The sequence below is a fragment of the Pituophis catenifer genome, unplaced genomic scaffold, assembly GCF_029215685.1.
Source record: "Pituophis catenifer annectens isolate HBS135680 unplaced genomic scaffold, rPitCat1.0.hap2 SCAF_3, whole genome shotgun sequence".
Classification (NCBI taxonomy): Eukaryota; Metazoa; Chordata; class Lepidosauria; order Squamata; family Colubridae; genus Pituophis; species Pituophis catenifer.
In genome coordinates, this window is record NW_027256883.1 from 156,060,004 (window position 1) to 156,087,547 (window position 27,544).

Below are 27,544 nucleotides of genomic sequence, written 5' to 3' on the forward strand. Positions count from 1 at the left end.
GAATGTACTTTACAAAACTGCAGCGGAGATGTTTGGGGCTCTGATGAGAACATCTGTTATTTTGTTAAAGTTGAAGACTAAGGAGCATCATCTTTGCCTTGAACAGATATGCATCAGCTAGGAAGGAGCTTTTTCTTTTCTTTTTTTGGCTCCCCCGACCCCACCCCAAGAAATATGAGCACCAAGGGAGAACTACTTTTATCACAACTTTACCGACTTAACAGATGCTCCACCATGGATTCCCTAGAGTTCCCTTAGAAAATTCAATGGTGTAACTTTATCTGTTGAGAAAACTACCCATTCCTGAGAAAGGGTGGATGCTTTGCATTTGATTTTTGTTTGCTTTTGTTAGCTGCCTCAGAGTTAGATAATATCTGTTTTTAAATTTCAGTAGCTAGCTGCCATTACAGACACCAATTTCTCTTGGATTAATCTTTGTCCTGATAAAAGAGCAAAGATTGTTGTTTTCTACTCGTCTTCCATATTCCATCTAGCATGGCCAGTAGTCAGAACTGTTTAAAGCTGTGCAGATGGAATGAACATACCACCTTCTTGCTTAAATTTTTATTTTCTTTTTTAATATGCTAACAGCAAGCTCTGAAGCAGAATGCTTTAAGGCAGTCAACATTGGAGTAGTGCAATTAGTATTGTTGATTTCATTTGTAGCATACCAAGCCAAATAAAGTATAAGTAAAGGGCATGATATAGTGTCTTTTTTTTTTGCTTTGCTTTGCTTTTTTTATAGTATAAGACTCTGAAAATAGGGATAAGGGGTCAAAAATGGCTATCCCCTTTGACATGAAGAAGATAAGTTCGGAAAGCATTGTTTTAGCATTCTCTATACCCACTTGGTAGACATTTTTAAAATGTACTTTAAAAACAATAAAAATGTCCCCATTTTCTGAATGTCTATGGAGCTTCTCAGTCATCCAGGTCAGGATTGTCCCAAAGATGCTTTTTCAAGAGGCAACTGGACTTTCTTTGTTTTTCCTTGAAAACGTTTCGCTTCTCATCCAAGAAGCTTCTTCTGTTCAAGACTGAGGCTGTCCAGTTGCCTCTTGAAAAACCACCTTTAGGATGTCCATATTTTCTATAGGCTGGGTGATAGGCATTCATCTAGGAAAGCATCCTTTCTACATTTGTGGCCCCGGGATGAAAAATCATGGGGCAAGCAATTTTTAAGATTGCTTAATGGAATAATGGAATAATTTCCATTATCACATGCCATCCCCTTTTATACCTGCAGACTGACTTAGTCAAATTTCTATCACTTTCCTTTCTCATCAAAGATTGAAATAAAAATGGAGCTTGGACATCTGGATGAGAGCATATCTACTTATTCACCCATAGCATTACATGAATATTGCAGTAGGAGAGAACTGAACAAGTATATTCAATTCCTTAGACTAACATGGTTAACTTTAGTTCCATAAGAAAATGTCTCACCAACTTATCACCAAAATTATTGAAACTGGAAAGGACCTTCATGTTTATATTGTGATATTCCTCAGGATTTGTTTAGCATGAATCACAACTTACCACTGATAAACTGAGGCTAAACATAAAATATAATTGTTCAGTGTTGTGTGTACATGTTTTACTTTGTCTGTACGCTCTACATTCCAACTTTTTTCTGTGATTTTTGGTGATACATTTTTAAAATACTTTCCTTGTGGTGTTTGTACCTCCTGTGTTGTGATAATCTGTTCTTGCTGTCCTTGTTTAATCATTCTGTAAGGTTGTGAGTGGCTCACATCCCAAACTGTCAAGGCTGTGCTTGGCAATTATCCCTAGGGTGGCATAGAAATTATTTCATGATAGTTACACAAGTCTAACAATAACAAAACAAAGTGTGTGAAGTTACAATTACTGTAGTGGAATGATGCTCAGCTAAAAGGGGTATAATCTTTGCAGGATAATTGGAAAGAACAAAGGAAATGACAAATTTGTAAAAGGCTTATTTTAATTTGTCTACTCCTTGAAGTATTTGCAAAGTTTGAGAATAACTCATATGAAATATCTTTGCGAATAGATATGGATAATTTCCTCCACCACGGTGTTTGATCCTTCTTGATTTCCTCTTCTTCACTCCCATGTGTTTTACTTTTCTTTGGCAGTAAGCCTGTCTCGATTTACTAAGACAGTTCAAAACCTCATAAATGTGTGCTGCCTATCCCATATGAGAAAGGCATTTACATAGGAAAATAACTCCTATGAAGTTTTGCATGTATACTCTATTCCCGTTCCAGGAAGAATAACAGCATCAAGTGGGTTTCATATCTTGCTTTTTGGCTTTATAAGCCCTTCTCCTTCCTTCCACAAGGAAATGGATTGTCTTTGTACTTCCCCCATAGGAAGCATCAAGAAATATTTTAGCCTTGATCTCTGCAGGTGTATAGGAAATCTTTTTCTTATCTAACAGGAGACAAAGAAAAACATGTATTCTGTGGAATTTACTATGGAGCAACTATATATGGCAGATTATAACATTCCTCTTGTTTCCCAATGTTTGACCCCATAATATAATAAATCAGCATATGTAGACAGAACCTTCTATAAAATAAAAGTGGTGTCAAACAACCAACCAAAGAAGGATAATTCCAGGGTTATCCTGAGTTATACTCTAGTGTGAATAGATTTGCATGGAATCATCTGAATCAGATTTTCAGATCATATCTGATCATGTCGCAAGAGATCGACATTTTCAATTGAAGACAGTACAGAACAACAAATACTATAAATTGTAATTTTTTTTCTCTTCTCTTTAATCAGGAATTGAACAGAAGATTGTTTATTTGTGTTATGAATATTTGCCACCATTGTAACTGTTTTTTTTTCACTGAAACCTGAAACAGAAGAATTGTTAAATAGTTTGACAGTTATTTAAATCATATTTATCTATTCTAATGGGCTCTTGTGGTTCTGTTCCATAGCAGTAAGCACTGGCTGTTATATTGGAATACATGCAACAATCTATTTAGTGATAAATGCTAATGAGTGGAGAGAGGATAAATTAAGAGCAGCATTATGACAATTAATTCCTAGTATTGGAATTACTTGTGAATGCAACTTAAGGGAGTTATGTAATTTGCAACGTTATCTTCACATGTTACTAAATGTCAGTTGCATTTGCATGACATTTCTTCACCGCCTCTTCCCCCCACCCTCCTGTTACATTTGTGACAAAGGATCGCAACTAAGGTGGATAACAACATTTGCTGTAAGCAGTTCCTACAACCAGCTTTTGAAGAACTGGAAATCCAGTCAATCTCTCTGAAGCATCTATTTTACAAGGTGACAATACACACAATTGAGATGAAAAGGGACCTAAGCATTGGCATAACTCTCCCCTTGTTCCCAGGCATTCTGCCAAAGAGGGCTACTTGGTGATGGATAATTCAACAGCAGGCTTAGCTGACTAATTGGCTTGTCTTGTGGGGCTTTTAGTTGAAATCTACCCTGCTTAGATGAGTCATCTGGGTATTGATAAAAATGGATGACAAATCATCTAAAATATAATATGTAAAAGCAATCGGGAATCTAGAGCTGTATTTCAGAATTCCTATTCATTGTCATTCTCATTTGAATGCAAAATCCTTTTTAACCTCTCTTTTGTCAAAGGAGTATTTTACAGATTACATGAGGCGACTGATGCTCTTAACAGCCTCAAAACAGTGGGTTAGTTCTGTTCAGAGATGTGTCAAAAATTATAATCATATCATTGGATCTGAAATTATGCCTCCTATTCTGATACAATGGTTGGTGAAGGAAGTGCAATTAATCCATGTCCAGAGATATTTAATTTAACTTTAATTTAACTTTTAGGAATGCTTTCTTTTCTCCTGTAAAAGGTAAAGGTAAAGTTACCCTCACGCATATGTGCTAGTCATTCCCGACTCTAGGGGGCAGTGCTCATCTCCATTTCAAAGCCGAAGAGCCAGCGCTGTCTGAAGATGTCTCCGTGGTCATGTGGCCGGCATGACTAAACACCAAAGGTGCACGGAACGCTGTTACCTTCCTACCAAAAGTGTTCCCTATTTTTCTACTTGCATTTTTTACGTGTTTTCGAACTGCTAGGTTGGCAGAAGCTGGGACAAGTAACAGGAACTCACCCTGTTACGCGGCACTAGGGATTCAAACTGCTGAACTGCCAACCTTTCGATTGACAAGCTTAGCGTCTTAGCCACTGAGCCACCGCATTCCCTCCTGTAGATGAACACAAATGTACCCGCAATGCAATCTGATTTAATTTCTGTTGCTAAGTGAGACATTTGTTAAGTGAGTTTCTTACTTATTTCTCAAGCAGATTCAGTATACTTGATTGTGAAATCTCTTCACCTATGAAAGAAGTTTTAAATCAGCAGCATAAACTGCAGCATTTATTCTTAGCACAAATATACAGTGAATATTTTAATCTTCTTTGAGATACTCAGGAATAAATGCAAATAGCAGAAAGTCAAACCTTGTAATATATATGCTTTCATTATCCTAGAAAGAATCCATCTTTCTTGAAAAATTACAGTGGGATTTACATAACACATTGAGTAGCCACACAAACTCAGTCTGAAATAAAAATCCATATTCTTCTATATTCTTACTATTATCATTACCATTACACCTTCCCCCAATCGCCACACACCTATCTTTTTTTATTAGTCATATTGATGTATTTTCTTTGTTTTCTTTTTCCTTGTTTATTTTTATTATTATATTTTACTTTCACTTTGTTTAAACTTCCTTTTTATTTCTTCATTTTTTTATGATTGTGAATTGCCTTGAGTAGCCCATGGCGAGATAGGCAGCAAATAAATTTTATGATAATAATAATTATTATTGCTTCAGAACACTAATACAGATCTATTCAATTCAGTTTACAGTTTGCAAGAATTACAATTATTTCATATTCATGGTCTCATATATATATAGTTATTCACTTCTTGAAGAGGATGGCAGCTTCAATAAACCCATCGTTTCTTTTCAAACTTTTTGCTACCGACCTACATTTTGATTTTTCTAAGTATATTAAATTGGTTTTGATTGAATCTGTCAAATTTCAATCTCGATTTCCCAAACACTGTGAACTAATTAACTTTTAGGAATGCTTTCTTTTCTCTTCTAGATGGACACAAATGCACACACAATGCAATTTGGCTTAATTAAAAGCTGAGCTTGTGGTTATGTTAGTAGTTTCCCAAGTTGGTTTGGTATACTTGCTTGTGAAGTCTCTTCACTTATGAAAGAAGTTTAAATCAGTAGCATAAATAACTCCATGTGGATTTAGTGAATCTGGATTGTTTTAAGCCATTATGTAAACAGAAGTTTGCTATGGTCTTTGTAAACTGTGCAGCAAAGCCTCCCTTGTCTGAAATTCCTAGTTATCAGTTTCCCTTAAAATGCCCTAGCCAGAATCATCTTTATAAATAGCAGTTGTGTTTATCCAAGCATTTGATTATCTAAATCAAAGTCCCCACTGAGCCTCCTCCAGGCCATTTCGAAAAATAGCAACGTTACCTCAGTGTCTATAGTCTTTTACTCTCCTCCAGCAAAGACTTAAGAGAATTCTTATGGCGATTATCGGCATGGGTAAAATTTATTTATTTATATCCCGCCTTTATTAGTTTTACAAATAACTCAAGGCGGCAAACATATCCAACACATCTATTTCTCCCTGTTTTCCCCACAACAACTCTGTGAGGTGAGTTGGGTTGACAGAGAGTCACTGTCCCAAAGTCACCAAACTGATTTTCATGGCAGTATTTAAGGCAGTATTTGAACTCAGGGTCTCCTGCTTTCAAGCCTGGTGCCTTAACTATTAGACTAAACTGGGTCACAAAATTTATGCATGCTTGTACACTGAAGGGATATACGCACCGATTTCTCTGTAGATTTAATTTTCCAGTTCCTAAAGTATGTTATTGCTCCAAAAATGTATCAGTATTATATTTGGCCATTTTAATATGGCTAGCTATAGCAATAGCGTTTAGACTTATATACTACTCCACAGTGCTTTTAATGCACTCTCTGAGCGGTTTACAGAGTCAGCATATTGGCTCCAATAATCTGAATCCTCATTTTACCAACCGCAGAAGGTTAGATGACTGAGTCAACCTTGAACCGGTCAGGATTGAACTCCTGGCAGTGTGCAGAGTTATAACTTTGCCATATTATTGCATAAAATAAAGAACAGATAAAAAGGATAACTTAGGCCGGATTAAATTCTTTTATGGAAGGAGTTAATTTGAAGAAAAAGTACACCATTGCACTATTACACAAATACTTCTACAGTAATGCACATACCGGTTTTGAGTTTATCTAACAATCTTCTGGCTTCCTATTCTGAGTAAAGGGAAATATATTCTTTGATTGTTGTACAATGTAACAGCATATTAAAAATGTGCTACAAATGCAAGTAGAACGAACTCAAGACTGAATATACAGCATAATTGCAATATCATGCACATTTTCTGTTCAAGTTTATCTGCAGCATATACACTTCAAAGGTCAAGATACTTAAGAGGGTTTGATTAATTGTTTTGCTTTAAAAGAACCAAGAAAAAAATTGGATGTGATCCATTGAACTCTTCAACCGGATACTTATCAAACCACAGAGATTGTTCAGCTGGATATAGTTTTTCCCTCTAAATCAAGGATGTGATAGTAAACATATTCTGATGTTTTTGTATACTATCCTGATGAAATATAAAATAGCATTACTGAAATATTTGTTCCACTTCACATGTTTTTCAAGATAATCTTGTGCATTCTGTGAAATATAAAAGTCAGTCCTAAATATATTAGATGATCACAAACAAATTTTGATTTTTAAGCATCAGATTTTAGTTTTTATTGTAAAGCTAACAATCTTTTGAGATATTAGTAAGAACTTGGAGCAATTAGGATCAAAGATATGCTAATTATAAATCTGTGGCCCACAGATTCATATTCATCAGAATATCTTCAATAGAATCATGTGTAGCTTCAAACAACCTGGTGTATTTTGGATTGCAAAAATCCAGATTACCTCTAGATGGCAATAAGAGTTGGAGTTCTCATCATTTCAAGGTCATTGAGATACAATAGTTAGCTAAATTCCACAGAGTTAGGTTCAACTTCTGATGATTATATATGGATATACAATATGCTTAAAACCCTGACCACTCTTTCATAATAATTCATAGCTCAAGACACTATAAAAATTAATTGGAGTGGCTTCCTAGTAAACATGTTATTAGACCATGCTATTGAAACATTGACCTCGGTGCCATAACTATTATGTCCTATTTGCTTTTAGAGTTAATTGAGACAGGAACTAGTTTAAGCAAACAGCACAGAATAAACCATTAAAAAAACATGTTTGTCAGAAAGCTGCTTTGACTGTTGCCTACAAATTAGTAATTATTTTGTGGGAAATTTTTTAACCTCAAAAGCTTTTTTCCCCCCCAAGCTTCTTAGAAATTTCATACCAAGTTTAGTAATAGAAACAAGAAACACTGATTTTGGAGTCTTATTACCGTAGGGGGATATTTGAGTTGCTTTTATAGTTTTTATAGCCATTTGCTTCTCAAAGGTTTCCTCATTGGTGCTTCTTGTTCTGGTCTTGTTTGGAGAATCTCAAACCTTCAAGGTCTGAGTCTGCAGTAGCAAACATTTGTCTACAGGTAGTCCTCAACTTACAACAGTTCATTATAAATATAAACTTTCACTACAACAATTCTAAGTATGAAAAGTGGTCATAAGTCACTTTTTCAAGTGTCACAACAGCACTTGAAAAAGTGATTTATAACCACTTTTCACACTTAGAATTGTTGTAGTGCAAGTTCAGGAAGGCCAGGGAAAGACGACATGGGGAAATATGAGTGAAGGGGGATGGGGAGCATATGGTGCATGCAAGTGAAGAAAGACCAGATATGAGGAAGACTTACCTGAATGACATGTGACCTTCCTTGCTGGCTTCCCCATTGATTTTAAGTCAAGGTCAAGATTGCAAATAGTTGTAAATGCAAGCTAGTTGCCAAGCATTTTAATTTGGTTCATTTGACTATCAGGGTGCTGCAACAGCCAGAACTTTAGGACAGATCCTAAGTCCCTTTGTTTAGTATCATCATAACTTTGAATGGTCATGAACCAATTATCATAACTGGAGAACTTCAAAGTTCCCTACAGGTATTTCCTAAGTATTAGGTTATTCATCTTGTGAGAAGGGAAAAACTATCTCCTGTTAATAAATATCTTTCCACCAGTGGTGAAATGTGAATTTTGTTATTACCGGTTCTGTGGGCGTGGCTTGGTGGTGGTGGGGTAATATGACTGAGTGGCCAACTTTTTTTTTTACTTTTAAAACCATTTTTCTACAACCTCTTCGGCTGAAGAGGTTGTTTAAAAAATGCTTTTAAAGCCTCTGACGATCCCAGCTGACTTGCCTGATCGGCAGAGGCTTTTTCTTTTTTTTTTTTTTAAACCCCTGATGATCCTAGCTGACTTGCCTGATCGGCAAAGGCTTTGTTTTTACTTTTAAAAGCATTTTTTCTATAACCTCTTTGGCCGAAGAGGTTGTGGAAAAAATGCTTTTAAAAATAATAAAAAAAGCCTCTGATGATTGCGTGGCTCAGCTGGGCAATGGGGGGCAGGGATTTTTGCTACCGGTTTTCCAAACCACCCGCCTCCATTGCTATTGGATCGGGTCCGAACCGGGAGCATTTCACCCCTGCTTTCCACTCTGCACATTTTGTGTTCTTTCCAGCAAGCCCCTCCATTACCACTTGTGGTAGAACATGAAAATCCAACTTGAGCAAACGGGATGTACATAAAGTTTAGTACCATTTTTCAGCCTCCTTCAGAGGGCATACTCAGTAACCCAGCTAAAATTTTGTGGCTGCATTTTGTTGGCACAAATATTTAATTTCAAAGTTTATAACCGACAGCACCAAAGGCTACATAGCGGTTAAAGTGAGTTCTTTGGTCAAATTCAAACCATTTTATTATTAAACTGGTTAATTAGCAATTTGAAAGGAAAAATCTAGGTCTTAAAGTCTCCCCAGGTCACTGCCAAACCACAACCTATTAACTACTCCTGCCTTTCAACAGTAATAACAATGAGGTTTTGAGTACATATGGAACCAACTATGTGTGAGGCTTTTATGAGAAATTTTAACAGGGGGCATGATTTTGCAAACAACAATTCTAGAACATAATTTCATGGTTTTTACTTCCTTCATTGTCCCTTCAAAGAAACTAAACCCTTTTGTCATTATAGGATGTAAGTTTCAAACAGGCTTTTTTGCTGACACTGGTGGAAGCTTTTAAGTGACTTCCCCTGGGCCTGTTTTTTGTGGGTTTGTTTCCTTGACACTGACCCCGTGAAGGTGTCTTTCAAAGTGCATCAACCTCCTGTCAGAATATGAAGTGAATAAGAGAAGGAAAAGGAAAACTAACCATGTTCAGGAAGTGAATGGAATTATGGGATTTAGCGAACATCAAACAGCTTGAACATTTGGTGTTATTTGAAGGATATATAGGAATTTGACTGATTTATATCTTATTAGTCTATGTGCAATGAATGTACAGGTAGTTCTTGACTTGTATGACCAAAATCGGGACTGGAACTTGCATCATAAGTGAGGCAAATGCAATTTTATGAACTTTTTGCTGTGGATGTAAAGTGAATCACATGGTTGTTAAGTGAATCTGACTTATCCCGTTGACTTTTTGTCAGAAGTTGGCCACAAGAGCACAAATGACATTCACATGACCCCAGGACACTGCAATCATCATAAATGCATGTCAGTTGCCAAGCACCCAAATTTTGATCATGTGACTATGAAGACACTGTGATAACCGAATAAGAACAAAATTGGAAGGGGCCTTAGACATCTTCTAGTCCAACCCCCTGCTCAGGAAGGAAACGCTATACCATTTCAGACAAATGGCTGTCCAATCCCTTCTTAAAAACTTCCAGCGTCAGAGATTTTTCAGTGCTGTTATAACTTCAAAGAGTTACTAATAGAAATGGTTGTAAGTCATGGGTTACCTGTGTAACTTTTTCTGAGCATGACATCTCCTTGGCATTTGAGTTAGCACGTCAGGGACATATACTGAAAAGGAGTAAGTGGAGAAAGAAAAAAACAAAATTTCCATTTACGTCATTTTAAAGTCTAAATCCTTAATCTAAATAGTCAACTATTAAATAGTTTCACCCTTCTGTCCGATTAAAAATTAAAGTTGTGCAAAACACTTGCAAGAGGTATTTCACAAAGCATACAAACATTTTAAAACACCTTTTCCACTAGCAATGGTCTGATTCCACAGATGGGTAAAACTGAATCTTCCTGGATCATGCCCAAAGCATTTTTTTTTTAACGAAAGTACTATGATGCCAAATGATGAAACCAACATTGTGATACTTTGCCGTTTGTAGTTTCGTCATTTGTAGTTTCATGGAGATGTTGTAACTCTGTAACAGTGGAGTTTCCATAGCAATATCTCCACATATTTCATCACTTGTCCTCAGTGGTGGGATTCAAGTAATTTAACAACCGGTTCTCTGCCCTAATGATTTCCTCCAACAACCAGTTTGCCAAACTGCTCAGAAAGTTAACAACCGGTTCTCCCAAAGTGGTGCGAACCGGCTGAATCCCACCACTGCTTGTCCTCCATTGTCCCCACTTCTTCTGGACACCTGTGGATGAAAAATGCATCTCTTGGGAAATATTTTAGACTCACTATTTAGTATTTGTCTTATCTATTCAGTCAATGACCAGCAAATTTAAAAGAACAATAACAAAATCTTATTAAAATATACAAAAAACTAATTGACGTATCTTAGAATGTAGAAATTGAGAGCCAGTTTGCTCCAATGATGAAGGCACCAGACTAGAAACCAGGAGACTGTGAGTTCTAATCCCGCTTTAAGCACGAAAGCCTGTGTGACTTTGGGCCAGTCATTCTCTTTTAGCCGATCTAACCAGACAGGGTTGTTGTTGTTGAGAAAATAGAAAGAGAAAAGAATAGCAGATATGTTCACCACCTTCAATTATTTATGAAACTAATAAAGGTGGCATTAAAAACTCTTTTAAAATGGTGAACTAGGAGTGCTCCGTCCAATAAATTGTCTGCAGTAATTTATGATTTAAAGATTAGAAATATGTATAAGTGGTATTGAGAGACTGACTCAAGAGTAAATAATGGAAAAAAACAGGAACAAAGGCACTAAAGAATGTCTGAATGCTTATTCCTCTGCCTGTTCCAAATAGGCAACCTGAGACAACCTTGGCTTGCTACAAAACAGGCCCTGTCTTTACCGATATTGAACCATGCATGAATAATTGCCTTTGAGGCATTTTTTCTTGCCAAGTAGATGGCTTTTGGAAGCCAATTCTAGCTGACTTCATTTCCTCAGGATACATCTACTGCTGAAATCTAAACTGTTTAGATGCCCTAATTTTCTCTAAGAAATCTTGCGAATTTTAGGGAAGTGTGAGATCTCTGAATGAAAATAGGGTAATTTCAAAGGCTTTGGTCAGAACTAATTTAAAATTGATTTATGTATGCTTACTTTTAAATACAGGGAAGTCTGTGGTTTGGTAAATATGGATTATTTCCTCCTGAAAAGTATAGTCTCTTGGAAAAACATACCTGCATAACCGATCTGAAATATATTTAAAAGAGCTTTGATTACGGCAATATTTTCTGTTCCAAAGGGAAATGGGCGAAAAAATAAGAGAGGGACAAAGTTAAAACCGAAGCCAGAAATAATGTGAGCAATAGAGTTATTATCCTATATTTTCCAAACCATTGATACTCATTCAAAAGAATCTAAACATTTACAGAAACCAATTAATCTTCAACAGCAAAATTAATATATAAAACAACTAATTTGATTTCACGTGACCACATCGTATCAACCAACACTGCATTTTGTGCTCAACCTTAAATGATTCTATCCCTTTCTATTTTCCACATTTTAAATTAGTTTTTAATTAAAATATCCTTATATTTATTCCTTATATTATCCTTTGTCACCTTTACTGTCATAATAAAATATTGGAGTTAGTAAAGCTACTAGAGTCATTGAATCCATCCCTCTGCTCAGTGCAGGACTTCTGAAATAAATAAAGAGATCTTCTCTTTTGGCCATCAATTCATGAAAAGGCAATGCTAGTGATCTTTTAGAACAATGCATGTATCTTGAGTAAATATTGGCTAAGATGTTGGATTATAACTGGATCATGGGGAACTACATAAGTAAGTCTTCCCTAAACCACAAAAGGTCACTAAATCAAATAATTGTTGTTGTGGTGTAACAATGGGGAAGGAAATGTTGTGTGCCACAGAGCAAATAATTGAAACAAATAAATAATTTGTCATTGTTTGATTGTAAATAACCAGAATTCTTTACAAATTAAACACAAAGCATTGCCGGGTTAAACATTGCTTCAGGTGGGGTAAACATCTGCTGATTCATACATATATTAAAGAAAGGAAAAAGAAAGGAAGGATCAGCAACAGCGGATTTTCCAAAGGTGTGTCATATTAAGAAAATCTTGGCTTGTTTTTTAACGTTAAGGTGCCTCAAATATTCTCAAAAAGAAATGACTAGTTGTTTAAAAAGGTATTTGCTACCTTTATGAAACCAGTGCAATGACAATTTGATTTGATTCGGAATTGAAGACTTTGTTGCACCATAAAACCATCCTTTATGAAGGGCACTCAATTTCCTTAGAAAAGACAACATTGTAAGTAGATTTAGATTTAGCTTTTTAGAGCTTAACATTGTCAAAATCAACAAAAGAACTGACTGAGAACAGCTTAAGAAGGTATAGGAAACGTGAACACTTTTTTTGTGATAACCAAATGTTGTTTATTGTGCACAGGAATTGAGTTCTTTCACTAGATCAGAAATGTCATTTTGCCCCAACAATTGTCATATTTTTATGCACCTCTTATTAGCAGTGTCCACTAGCAGAATAAGCAGGGATCAGGCTGACAAAAGCAGAACAAACCCCATTCTTTTTCTCTGTACATTGTACATAAATCTTTTGAATACTGCTGCATGTTATTTTTGTTACCTGCTTTAGAAATCTAATAACTTATCTAAAAATAGGGCAGGTTAAAAATTGGAAAACTACCCTGTGCTACATGGAATGTGAAGAATGTCATTCTGTAATAAAGATATAATGAATATTCCTCAAAAAATATAAAGTAGCAAAAAGTAATCTAAAATATATTTAAAGGTAGATCATGAAAATGCTCGGCTTGTTTGACATTCCTAAAAATATATTGATGTAAAGATTTGGGGATCTTTCAGTTACAGTTCCTCTGAAAATTGCCATTCTCAGAAGTCTAAAACTTTCTTCACAAATCTAAGTCTATGCTACAAAATTTTCCATGACCTGTGAAATATGAGATTAGTATCTTTTTAATCTAAACATGCTGCAAAAACCATAGGTTTAGAAGATTTACCTTTTGAGGCTTGTAGGCTGGAGAGGAAATAGCTCATCTGAGGATTTCCTGTGGATTCTGTATTCTGGACTTATAAAAACTTCAGGCAAAAATGGTTGTTTGGGAGATGTTTAAATGTCTAAATGTTAAACTGTTTTCCAGATATGTTAACTATTATTTCGGTTGTACTAGTTAACATTTTTATCACTCAAGGTAACCTGGATTTTATTCAGACAGCTGTGCAGGTGTACTCTTGCTCTGGGACAAACGTGTGAGAAATAAATTCAGGATATGCCCATAATGTGGTGAAGTTGTCACAATTATTCACCATTATGCATATGATCAATTTTGGCACTTTTGAAATTCAGGAAGTACCCAAAACTCTACCTGCATGAGCAATCATATCTTTATTTAATATTATTTGAAAAACCTGAGGATGTTATCAGAGACAAATAAATTTAGCCCAGATCTAAAAAATAATAATATACTGTACAGATAGTCCTTGACGTATGACCACAATCGAGCCCAAAAATTTCTGTTCCCTAAGTGAGACATCTGTTCTATGGGGAGAATGTGCTTGCTGCATGAGAATAAGAATAAAATTCCCTATGTAAGCGGAAGTTAACTTCTTTGTAATGTCATAATAAGAAGCCACATTCTAAACACTTTAGATGTTGTTGATCTACAACTCTACTCCAAAGTATCTGTCATCATTGGCTTTGATAAATAGAACTGAGAGATTTGGGGGTAAATTGGCTTTCCCATTCCTAGAAGCTGAGAATGAAAACAGTCAGTTTATTTTGTAGAAAAACAAGTATTCTAAGCTATAAGGAAGAAATCTTAGAAAAGTGTTCCCCAAACTGGTGGACTCATAGTATACGAAAGTAAAATTGCCATAAGAAAATACTGGTTTGCATTTAGGAAAGCTATAATCCAGAGGTGTCAAACTGGATTTCTTCGAGGGCCAGATCAGCATTCTAGTTCTCTGCGGGCCAGCGAAGGAGGGAAGCAGAGAGGGGAGACGGGACAGACACCTCCTGCAACACCCTGCTGGCCAAAATGGGGTGGCGGGGGCACTCGAGGCCTCTGCATGGCCTGTTTTTGGCTGGCAGAGTGCTGCAGGAGGCCATGGAGGCCGAAAATTTCATTTCATTTCATTTCATTTTATTAGATTTCTATACCGCCCTACTCCCGAAGGACTCAGGGCGGTGCACAGCCAAACAATAAAAACACATACAATACAAAATTTAAAAATAGAATAAAATCGAATTAAATAATTTTGGCCCCGACAAATTTAAAACCCCAAACTTTTAAAACCAATTTAAAATTGAATATATAAAATACTAAAAGATATTTAAAATTTTAAAAATCTTTTATAAAAGAGGGGGAAAATTAGGCCAGGCCGGCCTGGTGAAATAGTAAGGTCTTTAAGGCGCGGCGGAAGGTGCGCAGATCCGGGATCCTCCGTATCTCTGGGGGGAGCTCGTTCCAGATAGTAGGTGCCCCCACAGAGAAGGCTCTCCCCCTGGGGGCCGCCAGTCAGCATTGTTTGGCTGACGGCACCCGGAGGAGCCCCACTCTATGGGAGCGTACCGGCCGGTGGGAGGCTATTGGTGGTAGTAGGCGGTCCCGCAAGTACCCGGGTCCTAAGCCATGGAGCGCTTTAAAGGTGGTAACCAAAACCTTGAAGCGCACCCGGAAGACCACCGGGAGCCAGTGCAGCTCGCGCAGGAGGGGTATTACATGGGAACGCCATGTCGCTCCCATTACCACCCACGCGGCCGCACTCTGTGCCAGTTGGAGCCTCCGGGTGCTCCTCAAGGGGAGCCCCATGTAGAGAGCGTTGCAATAGTCCAGGCGGGAGGTGACAAGGGCATGAGTGACCGTGCGTAACGAGTCCCGATCCAGAAAGGGACGCAACTGGTGAATCAGGCGAACCTGATGAAAAATCCTCCCGGTCACGGCCGTCAAGTGCTCTTCTAAAGACAGCCGTGAATCCAGGAGGACGCCCAAGTTGCGAGCCCTCTCCGTGGGGGCCAATGATTCGCCCCCAATAGTCAGTGATGGCGTCAACTGACTATATCGGGACGTCGGAAACCACAGCCACAGCCGCGAGGGGGAGGAGCACACCATTTTAGCTGGCAGAGGCACCATAGGCCGGTCCTTTGATATTTCCAGGCCAGCCCCGCAGGCCGGATTGAAGCACCCTGTGGGCTGGATCGAGCCCATGGGCCTTGAGTTTGATACCCCTGCTGTAGTCCAACCTATCTGGAATGTGTCAGATAAGGGAAGGCTGTTCTGCAGAATGTGTGAAACCACGCATACGTTTTATTCTTTACTTTATATTGTTATTTAAATATATGTATTTCCAATGTTTTTCAGGTGCTGTTTGCTTTGAATCAAACATTATTACAACATGAAAGTCTTCGAGCTGGCAGCTGGCAGGCTCCTTACACAACTGAAGACCTTATCAAGCATTACAATTGTGGTGACCTAAATGCTGTTATATTCAATCATGATTCTTCACAGGTACGATGATTTCACAATTGTCTTACATTTGGGCAAGACCAAAAAGGCATAATTGTTGCATCTCACCACTACATTTGGGTTCACATTTCTTTGGCCTGTTCTGTTATCTGGCTTGAATAGATATGTGGAGAAGTTAAAACAGGTATCACCCGATGATATTTTCCTATCCCCCTAATTTCCCAGAACAAGTATTTGAATTTCACTGGAGAGATAAGGAACGTTTTATGACATCCACAGGCATTATTTAACTAAACTAAACTAAACTAAACTAAGATACAATTATTATAAATCTGTGGAGTAATACAGAATTTGTTTATACATGGAAGTATAGCTAAATCCTTGAAATAGGCATAAGAGTCAAGGAAACATACTCTATTTGACTGTGATTCAGAGTACATCATTGTTTAAAATTATTCCTGGAATTAAAGAAAAGCTGCTGAAGACAGAGCATGAGTTTTGTTCATATACATTAATGATAGTGAGAACTCAAAATGGATCTTCTTTAAAACATTTCTTCGGATCTAATTGAATGCTGGTCCTGTTCTCAGTTATAGATGCATCTCTTCTCAGTGATCTTGCTGATTGTGGTGATGTGTCCCACTTTTCTGTGACATATGAGATGCTGTGTAATAATCAATAGCTAATTAAATTCAGTTTAGGCTTTTCATTGCATTTAATTATAGTTAGTTATAGATATGAATCTGCATACCCTGTTTTCTGCGTTTCATTCTCTCCCCTTCCCCCTCAAACTAGGAGAATAAGAAAGAAGAAAATATTTTCTTCTGAGTCCTCTACTTTTCCAGGTCTATCCAAGCCTGCAAATAAAGTTGTTACAAGCTCCATGGTCTTAGGAAGGACTTCCCCCATGCAATGTTCATTGCTGCCATTTTGAGCAAGACCATTGTAGAACTGGACAATAATTTAGAGAGATGATTAGTAATAAACAATCCTCAAAAGGCCTTTACATTGTCCTAACACATTAATTCTTCCGATTCTGCCCCAGTGATATCTTCAAGATTTTGGTTGTCCCAAATAACACCAGTATTTTGGTAAAAATCTGTGTGGTTGCTAACAATGACTTGATGACCCATGATCAACATCAAGCATGTTTTCATTTTGGCCTATTCCATAAAGCAGTCAAGCAAATGTTCTCTTCAACAGATTTCACAATGACAGCTGAAGGCTTATTAAAACAGGGGTGCAAAAAAAATGTGCAAAAGGAATAAATAAAGGAAGTGGTGGGACTAGGTGGTTACTTCAAAAACACGTATTTATTACATCTTAGTGGGGAAAAAGTTTGATTCTCTTATTAGGAGAAGGTCAAAGCATTTCTATCTAGAACAGGGGTGTCAAACTCACAACCCGCGAGCAGGATGCATCACACGCTGGCTACTCCCAGCCCCAGTTTAGCAAAGGGGGGAAAGTCACAATACATCATGTGACGACAACATGACAATGTGAGTTTGACACCCCTGATCTAGAAGAACCATAAATACCTATTCTAGGAGATCTTATAACGTGAAGATAGGTTTCATAGGAGTAAATTCAGGGGTGAAATGCTCCCGGTTCGGACCGGATCGCCTGATCCGGTAGTGATGGCGGCGGGTGGTTCAGAGAACCGGTAGCAAAAATCCCTGCTCCCCCCTCCCCACCATGCCCAGCTGAGCCGCGCGATCATCAGAGGCTTTTTTTTTTACTTTTAAAAGCATTTTTTCTACCACCTCTTCCGATGAAAAAATGCTTTTAAAAGTAAAAAAAAAAAAGCCTCTGATGATCGCGCGGCTCAGCTGGGATCATCAGAGGCTTTTCAAAGCATTTTTTTCTGCAACCTCTTGGCCGAAGAAGTGGTAAAAAAAATGCTTTGAAAAGTGATGATCCCAGCTGAGTTCCCTGATCGGCAGAGAGGCATTTTTTAAAGAGGCTCTCTGACGATCCCAGCTGAGTTCCCTGATCAGCAGAGAGGCTTTTCAAAGCATTAGAAAAAATGCTTTGAAAAGTTTTTTTTTTTAAAAAGTTGGCCACGCCCCCCCCCCCAGTCACATTACCCCCCCCCCCAAGCCAGGGCCACAGAACCAGTATAACAGATTTTACATTTCACCCCTGAGTAAGTTGCATTGATCAAAACTATTTGGAACAATGGCTTTGGAGTTACTTGGTACTAGATAGCTCAAATTATTATAATCAAAATGCCCCTACAATACAACCCCCAAACTGGTCTAAAACATCTCAAAGGATCCCAGCTGCAAAATGATCAAACCAGCTAATGATCAAACCGCCCTGCCAACTTGCTTTCTGCTCTTTCCTCTTTTGCTTGTCTTCTCTGCACCCTGGAAATTCTTATGTTCTTCACACGTCTCTGGTTTCCTTGAGAAACACTACAATATCACCCCTAGATTAATTTCTGTAGAGTTGTTCTATATGTTTTGGTCTAATGATGGATTAAAAGGTTTTTGAATGGAATGTGTGCATAGTAGAAAGTTAACTGCAAGTGCTTGCAAGGCCTTTGAACATAATTCCCTCTCCTTAGGACAAAAGACTTGATAATAATTGAGTTTGTATCCGAAGAGGAAATGAGCATTATGGCAATAAATTAAGAGGCCGGTTAATTTCCTAAACATGTCATAATTCATTCATAATTTGTGTGTCTTATGACTTTGGGTGGAATCTATTGCTTTCTCTTAGATCTTCTATATCATAATGAACTTTGAAAAGCTTCTGTGGTTTTCTTACTTCCACCCTATGCAAGCAATTCAAGCAGGCACAGTTTATACATCTGTAACTGCCACCAGCAAAAGGTAATGCAATGGAATGTGATCCATCCACTTAAAGGACTTCGGTGTCACTGCTTAAATCACTTCAGTTTAAATGACTTGGATTAATTTGGAAGCCTCAGATATATCTGATAATGGGTTTTAAAAATAAACAGAGTGCTATCCTTCAAATAACTGGGGGGGGAGCTTACATTTCACTGAAAATAGTAATCAACAGCAACTTGTCTGTGACAGTAAAATAGAAATCTCACATAACCGTTACAAAAAGTGAGGGGAACACATGTTTTTCAGTAAAAAATCAATTATACCATCTTGATTTTAATTTCCACTGGGAACTTGAGCAGCAAACAAAACAAACAAAAGCTTGTATTGTTGGTGTGATTGTGTTACATTTTTCTCTCCATAGTTTTCTCACTTAAATCCTTATTTAATCTCAGTAAGGCTGAACAAGACAAAGTTTATTTAGTTGAAGCATGTCAGAGAAACACAATAGGAAACAGCTCACTTTGTTGTGTGCGTTTCTGCAACATGTTTGACTAATAAATTTGCAGCACATTTTCTGGCAAAGCTGTCAAAGCGATACAAAATTTAGCATTCTTCAAAACAAAGACAGAGATGTTGTGATTTCTCCTTCGTTGCTCTGAGTGGATAGCCTTAGCTTTCAAGGAAGATTTCCCTGTTCAGATTTATGTTTCCATTAACATTTCCTGAGATTTGATTTGTGTAAGCATTTCAATGCCCATGCTAACTTCCATCTACTTTAGCCTTCATCTCATACTCAACTATACTCTATATGTGCTTCTAGAGTATAGGCTCAGTTTGTGATGCCATTTCTAAACTGATTGAAGTTTGTAGCCTTCTAACTCCCCACTCTCTGAAGTCATTATAATGTAGTATAAACAGACATATACCCATATTCATTTAGTTCTCTTTGTCATAAGTATTAGCTATAGAGGGAAATTTCTCTGAAGTTAAGTTTACAATTTCTGATTGGCTCCTATTATAAATTCACATAATCATGTTAACATATGCATTTTAGCAATCATCTGTTCATCATTTGTACACAATCCTGTTTCAAAGTCAGTCACACAGTATTCAATACCATAAATTATTTTTGTCTTCTTTCACTCTTTCTGATAACTGTAAATAGGAAAACCATTGACAGTTATATCCCTCTGCCAACAGTTGTTCTCAATTTTATTTTGTATTCCACTTGACAGAATTCTATTGTCTCATGATATGTTAACCATTTGTGTTTGTCTATTGTTTCTTGTATATAACATGCCTATTGTGCTGAGAAACACAGAGGTGTTTCAGGCACAAACTGGATTTACTGTATTTCATATTCTTAGTATAGCATATCTAACAGGGTGATTTTTAAAATCTATATTAACTTTGATTTTATCATTCCACAAATAAACATGCCACCCAAATTTCAGGTCATGCTCTTCTAACTCTAAGTCTTCTGTTTCTCAACAGTGATATACTGTAAACTATGATGTGGATATCAGAAAGTTAAATTTGGGGGGACACACAATTATTTGGCTCTGAGGGTGAATTAAATTAGGAATTACGGTCACTGTTGCTACTAAGATGGTTCAATATAGTAAGAGTCTGTAAGCTTTATTGATTCATAAGGGGTTGTATCTTTATCAATCATAAATCATATTTATATATGTATGTATACACACACACCGTGTTTCCCTAAAAATAAGACTCTGTCTTATATTTTTTTGAACCCTGAAATAAGTGCTTGGCCTTATTGCCACGCGCTCAAAAGCCCAATTGGGCTTTTATCAGGTGTATGTATGTATGTATATATATATATACATACATATACCTGATAATATATATGTGTGTGTGTGTGTGTGTGTGTGTGTGTCTCTGTGTCTCTGTGTGTCTGTGTGTCTCTGTGTGTATAATTTATAATTGATTTTAATTAAGGAGGTAGTCGAACTCTTGTTAAGGAGGTAGTGAACTACTCTCTGCGGTAGTTGAGAGATAATGTGACCTTATAAAAACCATGATTTGTTACACTATTGTAAAAATGTTGCCTATCTAAATAGGTCAAACTATACACTGTGTTTAATACCTAGTGTGACACTTTGGGGAGGGGGGTATTTTCATATTCAAATTACTAAAGATGTCATGATTATGACCTCTGAACGAAAGGTCATAAGTTGAGGACTATCTCTACTGCATCTTTAGTGTATTACAGTTTCTGGATGAGTTTGGTACATTCGTTGTAGTAATTTTGATTTGTAGAAAATTCATATCATTCAGAAATAGGTTTAACTGATACATCAATTGAAGCTTGGCAGTGAAAAATCAAACTGGAGTTAAAATCAGATCCTCTAGATTTCTAAATAGATGTCTAGTGTAGTCTATCCTGGGATAATGGAATAATCCTAGACTTCTGAGTAGTTAACATGCAAGTTAGCAAACTCATTTTTAAAAAAAAATTATTTGTGCAGTTCATGGAGGAGGAGGAGGAGGAGGAGCTGCTGCTCCAAGAAATATCCAAACAAAAGTAGTACTTCCTTAAAAGCTGAAAAAAGAAAGTAAAAATTATATATATATATATATATAAAATTTTAAGAGGTCATTAAATGCATTAATACCCAGCCTCCATGCTACTTGAGAATTAAGGAAGATGCCATGCTTATTTATTGATCAACTGTCTGATTGCAAGATTTACATACTGCTCCCATCCAAATGATTCATATTATGGGGCACCTCGTTTCTGAATGTTGTGATAGTTATACTGACTCTAAGTCCCTTTAAGGAAAAAGAAGGTTGTCTGTTTCTTTGACTTTCTCAGAGGAGAACATTTGTGTTTATGCTCCTTGGCAATAAATTTCAGTCTTGTTTCTATGTATCCGTTTTGAATATGTTATCAGAACATCCTTCTTTCAGATCTGTCCTTAAAGATTTAGGACCCTTGATAAGTCTTAATTGCACCATTAATTTGTTTCTGGTCTAACACTGGATGAAAAACATCGTTGAATGTCTGGAAAGTTTCCAAATCTGTGGAATGTTCTAGTTACAAAAATATATGAACCGTATAGCCCAAGACCATTAGATACAGTATTGAATGATGAGCAAAACTGTCATTTATTTAAGGAATGACATACTTGTGTGCCATAAGTTTTTTTTAAAAAAATGTATGCATAATCCATGTTTAGGATATTAGTCTAATATTATTACCTTAAATTTAAACTTTATATTGCTAGAGAGTTGGTATGAATTTTTGTCATTAAAGAAAAACAAAACCATTATTCCAAATAAAGCATTGTGAAATAGTTGTAGCCAAGAAAGTCTTTGGTTCCTTAAAATACTGAAATAATAAGATTGCTGAGCCTCTAAACCTATGCCTATATTCATTATGCTAATTCTGTGATGACAGCTTGGGACACTTTACTAATTTTTTTGTGAATTCTGGAAACGGGAACACAATGCATCAACACAAAGGCCATTTTGTATTGCTTGTGGCGCAAATGGTTAGAATGTAGTATTGCAGGCTAACTCACTCATGCTCACTCCTGCAGTTCGATCCTCACTGGCTCAAGGTTGACTCAGCCTTCCATCTTTCCGAGATCGGTAAAATGAGGACCCAGATTGTGGGGGCAATATGCTGACTCTGTAAACTGCTTAGAGAAGGCTGTAAAGTACTGTGAAGCAGTATATAAGTCTAAGTGCTATTGCTATTGCTATTTTGCTTGTGATTGTATAAAGCAAATCTAGATAGAAAGTTAAAATATGCACATTTTACCAGTATTAATAAATATAGCTTTATAAATATATATTAGAAAACCGTAGTCTGAATTGTGTAATATAATTCTCAGGGATTGCCACAAAGAAGAGGGAGTCAAACTATTCTCCAAAACACCTGAAGGTAGAACAAGAAGCAATGGGTGGAAACTAATCAAGGAGAGAAGCAACTTAGAACTAAGGAGAAATTTCCTGACAGTTAGAACAATTAATTAGTGGAACAACTTGTCTCCAGAAGTTATAAATGCTCCAACACTGGAAATTTTTAAGAAGAGATTAGATAACCATTCTTCTGAAGTGGTGTAGGGTTTCCTGCCTAAGCTGGGGGTTGGACTAGAAGACCTTCAAGGTCCCTTCCAAGGTCCCTGTTATTCTAAAGTCAATTCTATTGTCCAATTACTGGAAAAGGAAAATGTACAATATAAATCCACACTTAATACTTAAAGGAGAATTGGTAAAATAATGTCCAATTTTTAAAATGGATGCATTCTCTTCCATTTGGTGAGCTTCAGTATTCTCCACTGTCACACAGATTCATGTAGATTGAAAATATTATCCTCAAAGTCTTTGAAACAGATTCAGATAGATATTAGCATGCCAATCAGATTATATTGCTTCATGAGCATTAAGAAGTCAATTCAAGAACATAAGGTATGTAGGATAATTGTTAATAATTAACTAGTATTAACAATAGTGATGCTAAATTTGTTATGTAAATTCAAAGTCTTTTCAATGAAATTTGGCTTTTTCCTAATAGATCAGTTTTAATTACAACCATATTCTAATAAACAAAGTGATCTGTTAATAAAATACTGTATCTTTTATACAAAAATGCTGTATTGAGTAAGTAATAAATTAAAATAATAATTCACTACTTGTCTTGAGTAGTGTAGACTATAGAGTGGAGTAGACTATGTCTTGAGATAATATCTGTAATATAGATCTTGACTTAGAGATAGGAGACAGAGATATGTTTCCAGAAGGTTCCTGGTTTGTAGATCTTCAGGTTGTATAATTTGTAGTCTAACTCTTACATTCAGTGAGCTATATTAACATTAATAGAAGTGTAGAATAATCTTGCTCTAGGATGTTGTTCACTGGTGAAATTTTGCACCTTACTATAGAAAATTGTCGTTTTAGTTTTTGCAAACCAACTACATTGAGGTTTTTCAACTTCTTGTTTGAAAGAAAAACAATGAAGTGTAAGGAGGCCGTTGTAGTAAATAAAACACAGGCTCTAAACTGGGTATTCTTGTTCAGTTTATGTTATTTTTTACTACAAGTGCTTTCTTGCCACTTCAGTCATCTTCCATCGTTCCACTTTCTTTTGTAAATGTCTTTCAGCAACAATGTGCAAATACAGTAACAATGTGCAATACAATAATAACAAAAGTCAAAAGTTGAAAGAGAACGTTCTTGAAATAAATTCTTTTTATTATATTTTTATTTTCTTGTAAAGTATAATGCTTAGTGATAGGATATTAATTAATTCTTCTGTCAGCATTCTGAGTAACGCACCCACCAAAAGCAGAACTCCGAGGCAGGTAGATTCCTCAAAGAACATTTTATTGGATAGATCATTTCGGCACAGGCGGTGAAAACCAACTCTAAAAGTTCCTGTAGTTCACCTAATTAAAAGAGCAAAAGATGTCTCTCCCAGATGTCACCGGTCACATTGTCCAATGAAAATAACTGTAACGCTGCTTGGTCACTCCTCTCCTCCTTCAACAACCACCGGTTGAGATGACCTTGGTTCCCACAGGAAAACTTTTTGTTTTGACTGTCTACTTTCACCTTCCCCCTCTCAGGGTTCGTGGCAACTATGAGGTAGCAAAAGATGGCTTCAGCCAGGTTCACTTCAGAGTTGACATCTTCATTTTCTCTGTGATCAAGATTGTATAAGCTAATCTACCAAACTGAATAAATATTTTAGTGATAGAATTTCAGGAACTTTTTGTGAACGATAGCAATAATTGAGAAAAACAAGACAGAGATTTGAACTTTTTCATAGATTAAAAATACTCACAAGTCTTCAAAAATCACAGGTTTTTCTTTTCAATGTTTAAACTTGTTCTGAAAGTTCTATTCTAGATGGGCAATGGAAGGCCATGGGTACAAGAACTTTCTACTATTTCAGATAGTACACCAGTTATGGCCCTTCTTGAAATAAGAGATCTGATTTAATAATGACAGATGTCCTTATCACATCTAGGATTGACTACTACAATGCACTTTATCTGGCCTGCTTTTGAAGATCATATTGCATTAGAATGTGACAGCCTGTTTATTGGCAGCTGAGAACCAACATAATTGTATAATGCTGGTTTTGTGGACACTTCATTGACTTCCAGTAGAATCCTGAGTACAATTCAAAATCCTAATTTTAATCTGTAAGTGCTGATTTGAACCTACAAGGCCGTCTTTGTATCCACCTATCTTCAGGATTATCTCCTTCAGGCATAACTGATATTCGTTAATTCTGAATTGGGATGTTGATTCCCTGCCATATGCATGAAGGTGGTAGGGGAACAGGAGAATGTGGACATTGTGATGGCCTTCAGGAAGGAAGAGATCTTTCATAGAGCTTTTAATATCTAAGATGATTGATGGTTTATAGATGCTGTGACGGATAGGGTTTTTTTATATTTTACTATTTTAAGTATTTATTGTTTTATGGGTGTTTAATGATTCACTGTAAACTGCTTGGAGTCCTTGTGGAATCAATGATATATGGATATAATAAAGAAATTTAAAAAGATAAAGAAAAATACCTACAATGTGAATTCTAAACTAGAATGTTTTGAAAATTTTCCGTCTCCACAAAAGCAATATAAAACACCCAGAAAATCTTGACCCTGCCCAGACTGATTTATGATCCTGATCACCCCCCAAAAAATTCAACGAGTACTCCATATCAAAAGATTTCTTATGGTATAACCCAGAAAATTAAGCTATAGTTAATCAAGTCACAAATTAATGTATTGTGTAGATATAAATGAGGTATGTGAATAGCAATACTAGTAGCATTTAGACTTATGTAGTTCTTTACAGCACTTTCTGAGCAGTTTACAATGTAGAGGCAGGAAGCAAGAGGGATCTTCTATTATTAGATATTTTATTTGTACCTAAGGGATACAAGGGTCTAAGGGATATAATAAATAAATGTGTAGGTGGGTAGGTAGGTATGCAACCATTAAATGAAAAAAAAAAGCTAAATGTAAATTGATTGTCTTATCTGTAAATTCAGGAACAGAGTCATTTTAAGGAGAATTTCTAAGCTAAACTCTATTAATGGTTTCACTTATCAACCACTCTACTTTACCAATGCATTTCTAGTGGCCACAAGCAAAGTATGAGCTCAGGAATGATCCAAAGATGCCCAGAGCATTATTGCTATGATGTTCTATGTTTTTTTTTAAAGGCATGAATCACCACAAAAGATAAATAAATAGTTTATAAACTACTTGTTTATAAACAAATTGGATTGATTGAAATTTTGACATTTTTGAAGAATGTCCATTTTTCAGTGCTGGATAAATTTTATTGTATTAATGTTGAGAAATAGTTGGTAAACAGTATATGATGTTGTAATTAACATAGAAAGTGGATAATCAATTCATTTGAAAAAGAGCTCTTCTTATTGTCCTTGCTGCAAAAATGGCAATGGATAGAAAAATAATACTGAAAATAGATAAATGTTGCTCTGATTTTACAATTTGTAGTCCCCTTGCTTCTAAATCAGAAATCTGGATAGCATGCAGCTCTCTGCGCTCTGTTTTTGAATGACTATCAAAAATACAAATAAAATCCCTTGGTTTCTTACAAGAACTTTATGTTTCATGTAAGTCAAAAAAAATACCAAGGATTGCATCATTTGCATAAATTTGCAATTTGAATAAACATCTGGATACAAGAATGATGCACCATTTAGCTTGACAAATGGAATTTAATCTAGGTTGGGCCCTACGTCTTGTAGAATGCTCCTTGTTCTCCCTTCTCCTCACTCTGCGCTCTGCACTTGACTAACATGGCAGAAAAATTGATGAATTTAACTGGGCCAATTACTGCATTGACTAAACCTAATGTTCATTGAAATAGCAATAGCATAGCATTTAGGCTTATATACCACCCTATAGTGCTTTAAGCACACACCCACACACACCGGGCAGTTAACAATCTATCTTCGAGACCGCCTGCTGCTACCGACGACCTCCCATTGTCCCGTGCGCTCCCACAGAAAGGGCCTCCTCAGAGTGCCATCAGCCAATCAATGTAGGCTGGTCACCCCCAGGGGGAGGGCCTTCTCTGTGGGGGCACCTACCCTCTGGAATCAGTTGCCCCCAGAGATAAGGAGAATCCAAGACCTTAGTGCCTTCCGCCGTGCCCTTAAAACCCACTTTTTCCAGCAAGCCGGGCTGGCTTAAGAAGAAATTTTAAATGTTTTAATTGGTTTGTATTTTTAATTTTGGGCCAAATTTATATATATTTTAATTGTTTTTTAATATTTGTATTCCATGTTTTTTAATTCTGGCTGTACACTGCCCTGAGTCCTCAGGGAGAAGGGCGGTATATACATTTAAAAATAAATAAATAAATAAACAATGTCAGCATATTGTCCCCAACAATCTGAGTCCTCATTTTACCAACCTCAAAAGGATGGAAGGCCGAGTCAGTTTAGAATCCCATCAGGATCAAACTCTTGAGATAATCTGCAGTTATATAAATATAATCTGGACAAAGTGACCTAGCTGATTGTTATATTCATTCCTATCCTATTAAAATGTATCCCTGAGAACTATAAAGATGTTGCTACCAAATTCAGGCTGCTCTTGATCTTGCTTGCTGAGCAAGCTGTAATCTTTTACTATATTTCCAACTCCACACCCATTCTGTCTTTTCTTGGCTAAGAGGAAATGTAAAAGAATTCTTGATGTTGGAGCTTTTACCCCAGAAAATACCTGCAAGATTCATTTATGTATCACTCATCTTGCCAAGAACCCTGAGGCTCTTCTCAGGAGCTGATAGCACCAGTTTCC

At 36.6% G+C, this 27,544-nt stretch overlaps 1 protein-coding gene across 1 annotated transcript in view; it reads left to right on the forward strand.

Annotated features, from left to right (window-relative positions):
• Positions 1 to 27,544, forward strand: part of TRABD2B (TraB domain containing 2B) — a 227,164-nt gene that overhangs the window by 136,159 nt on the left and 63,461 nt on the right. The window contains exon 3 of the mRNA XM_070939564.1: positions 15,820 to 15,966. Within this exon, the coding sequence (XP_070795665.1) occupies positions 15,820 to 15,966 (147 nt within the window). The remainder of the gene's footprint in view (positions 1 to 15,819; positions 15,967 to 27,544) is intronic.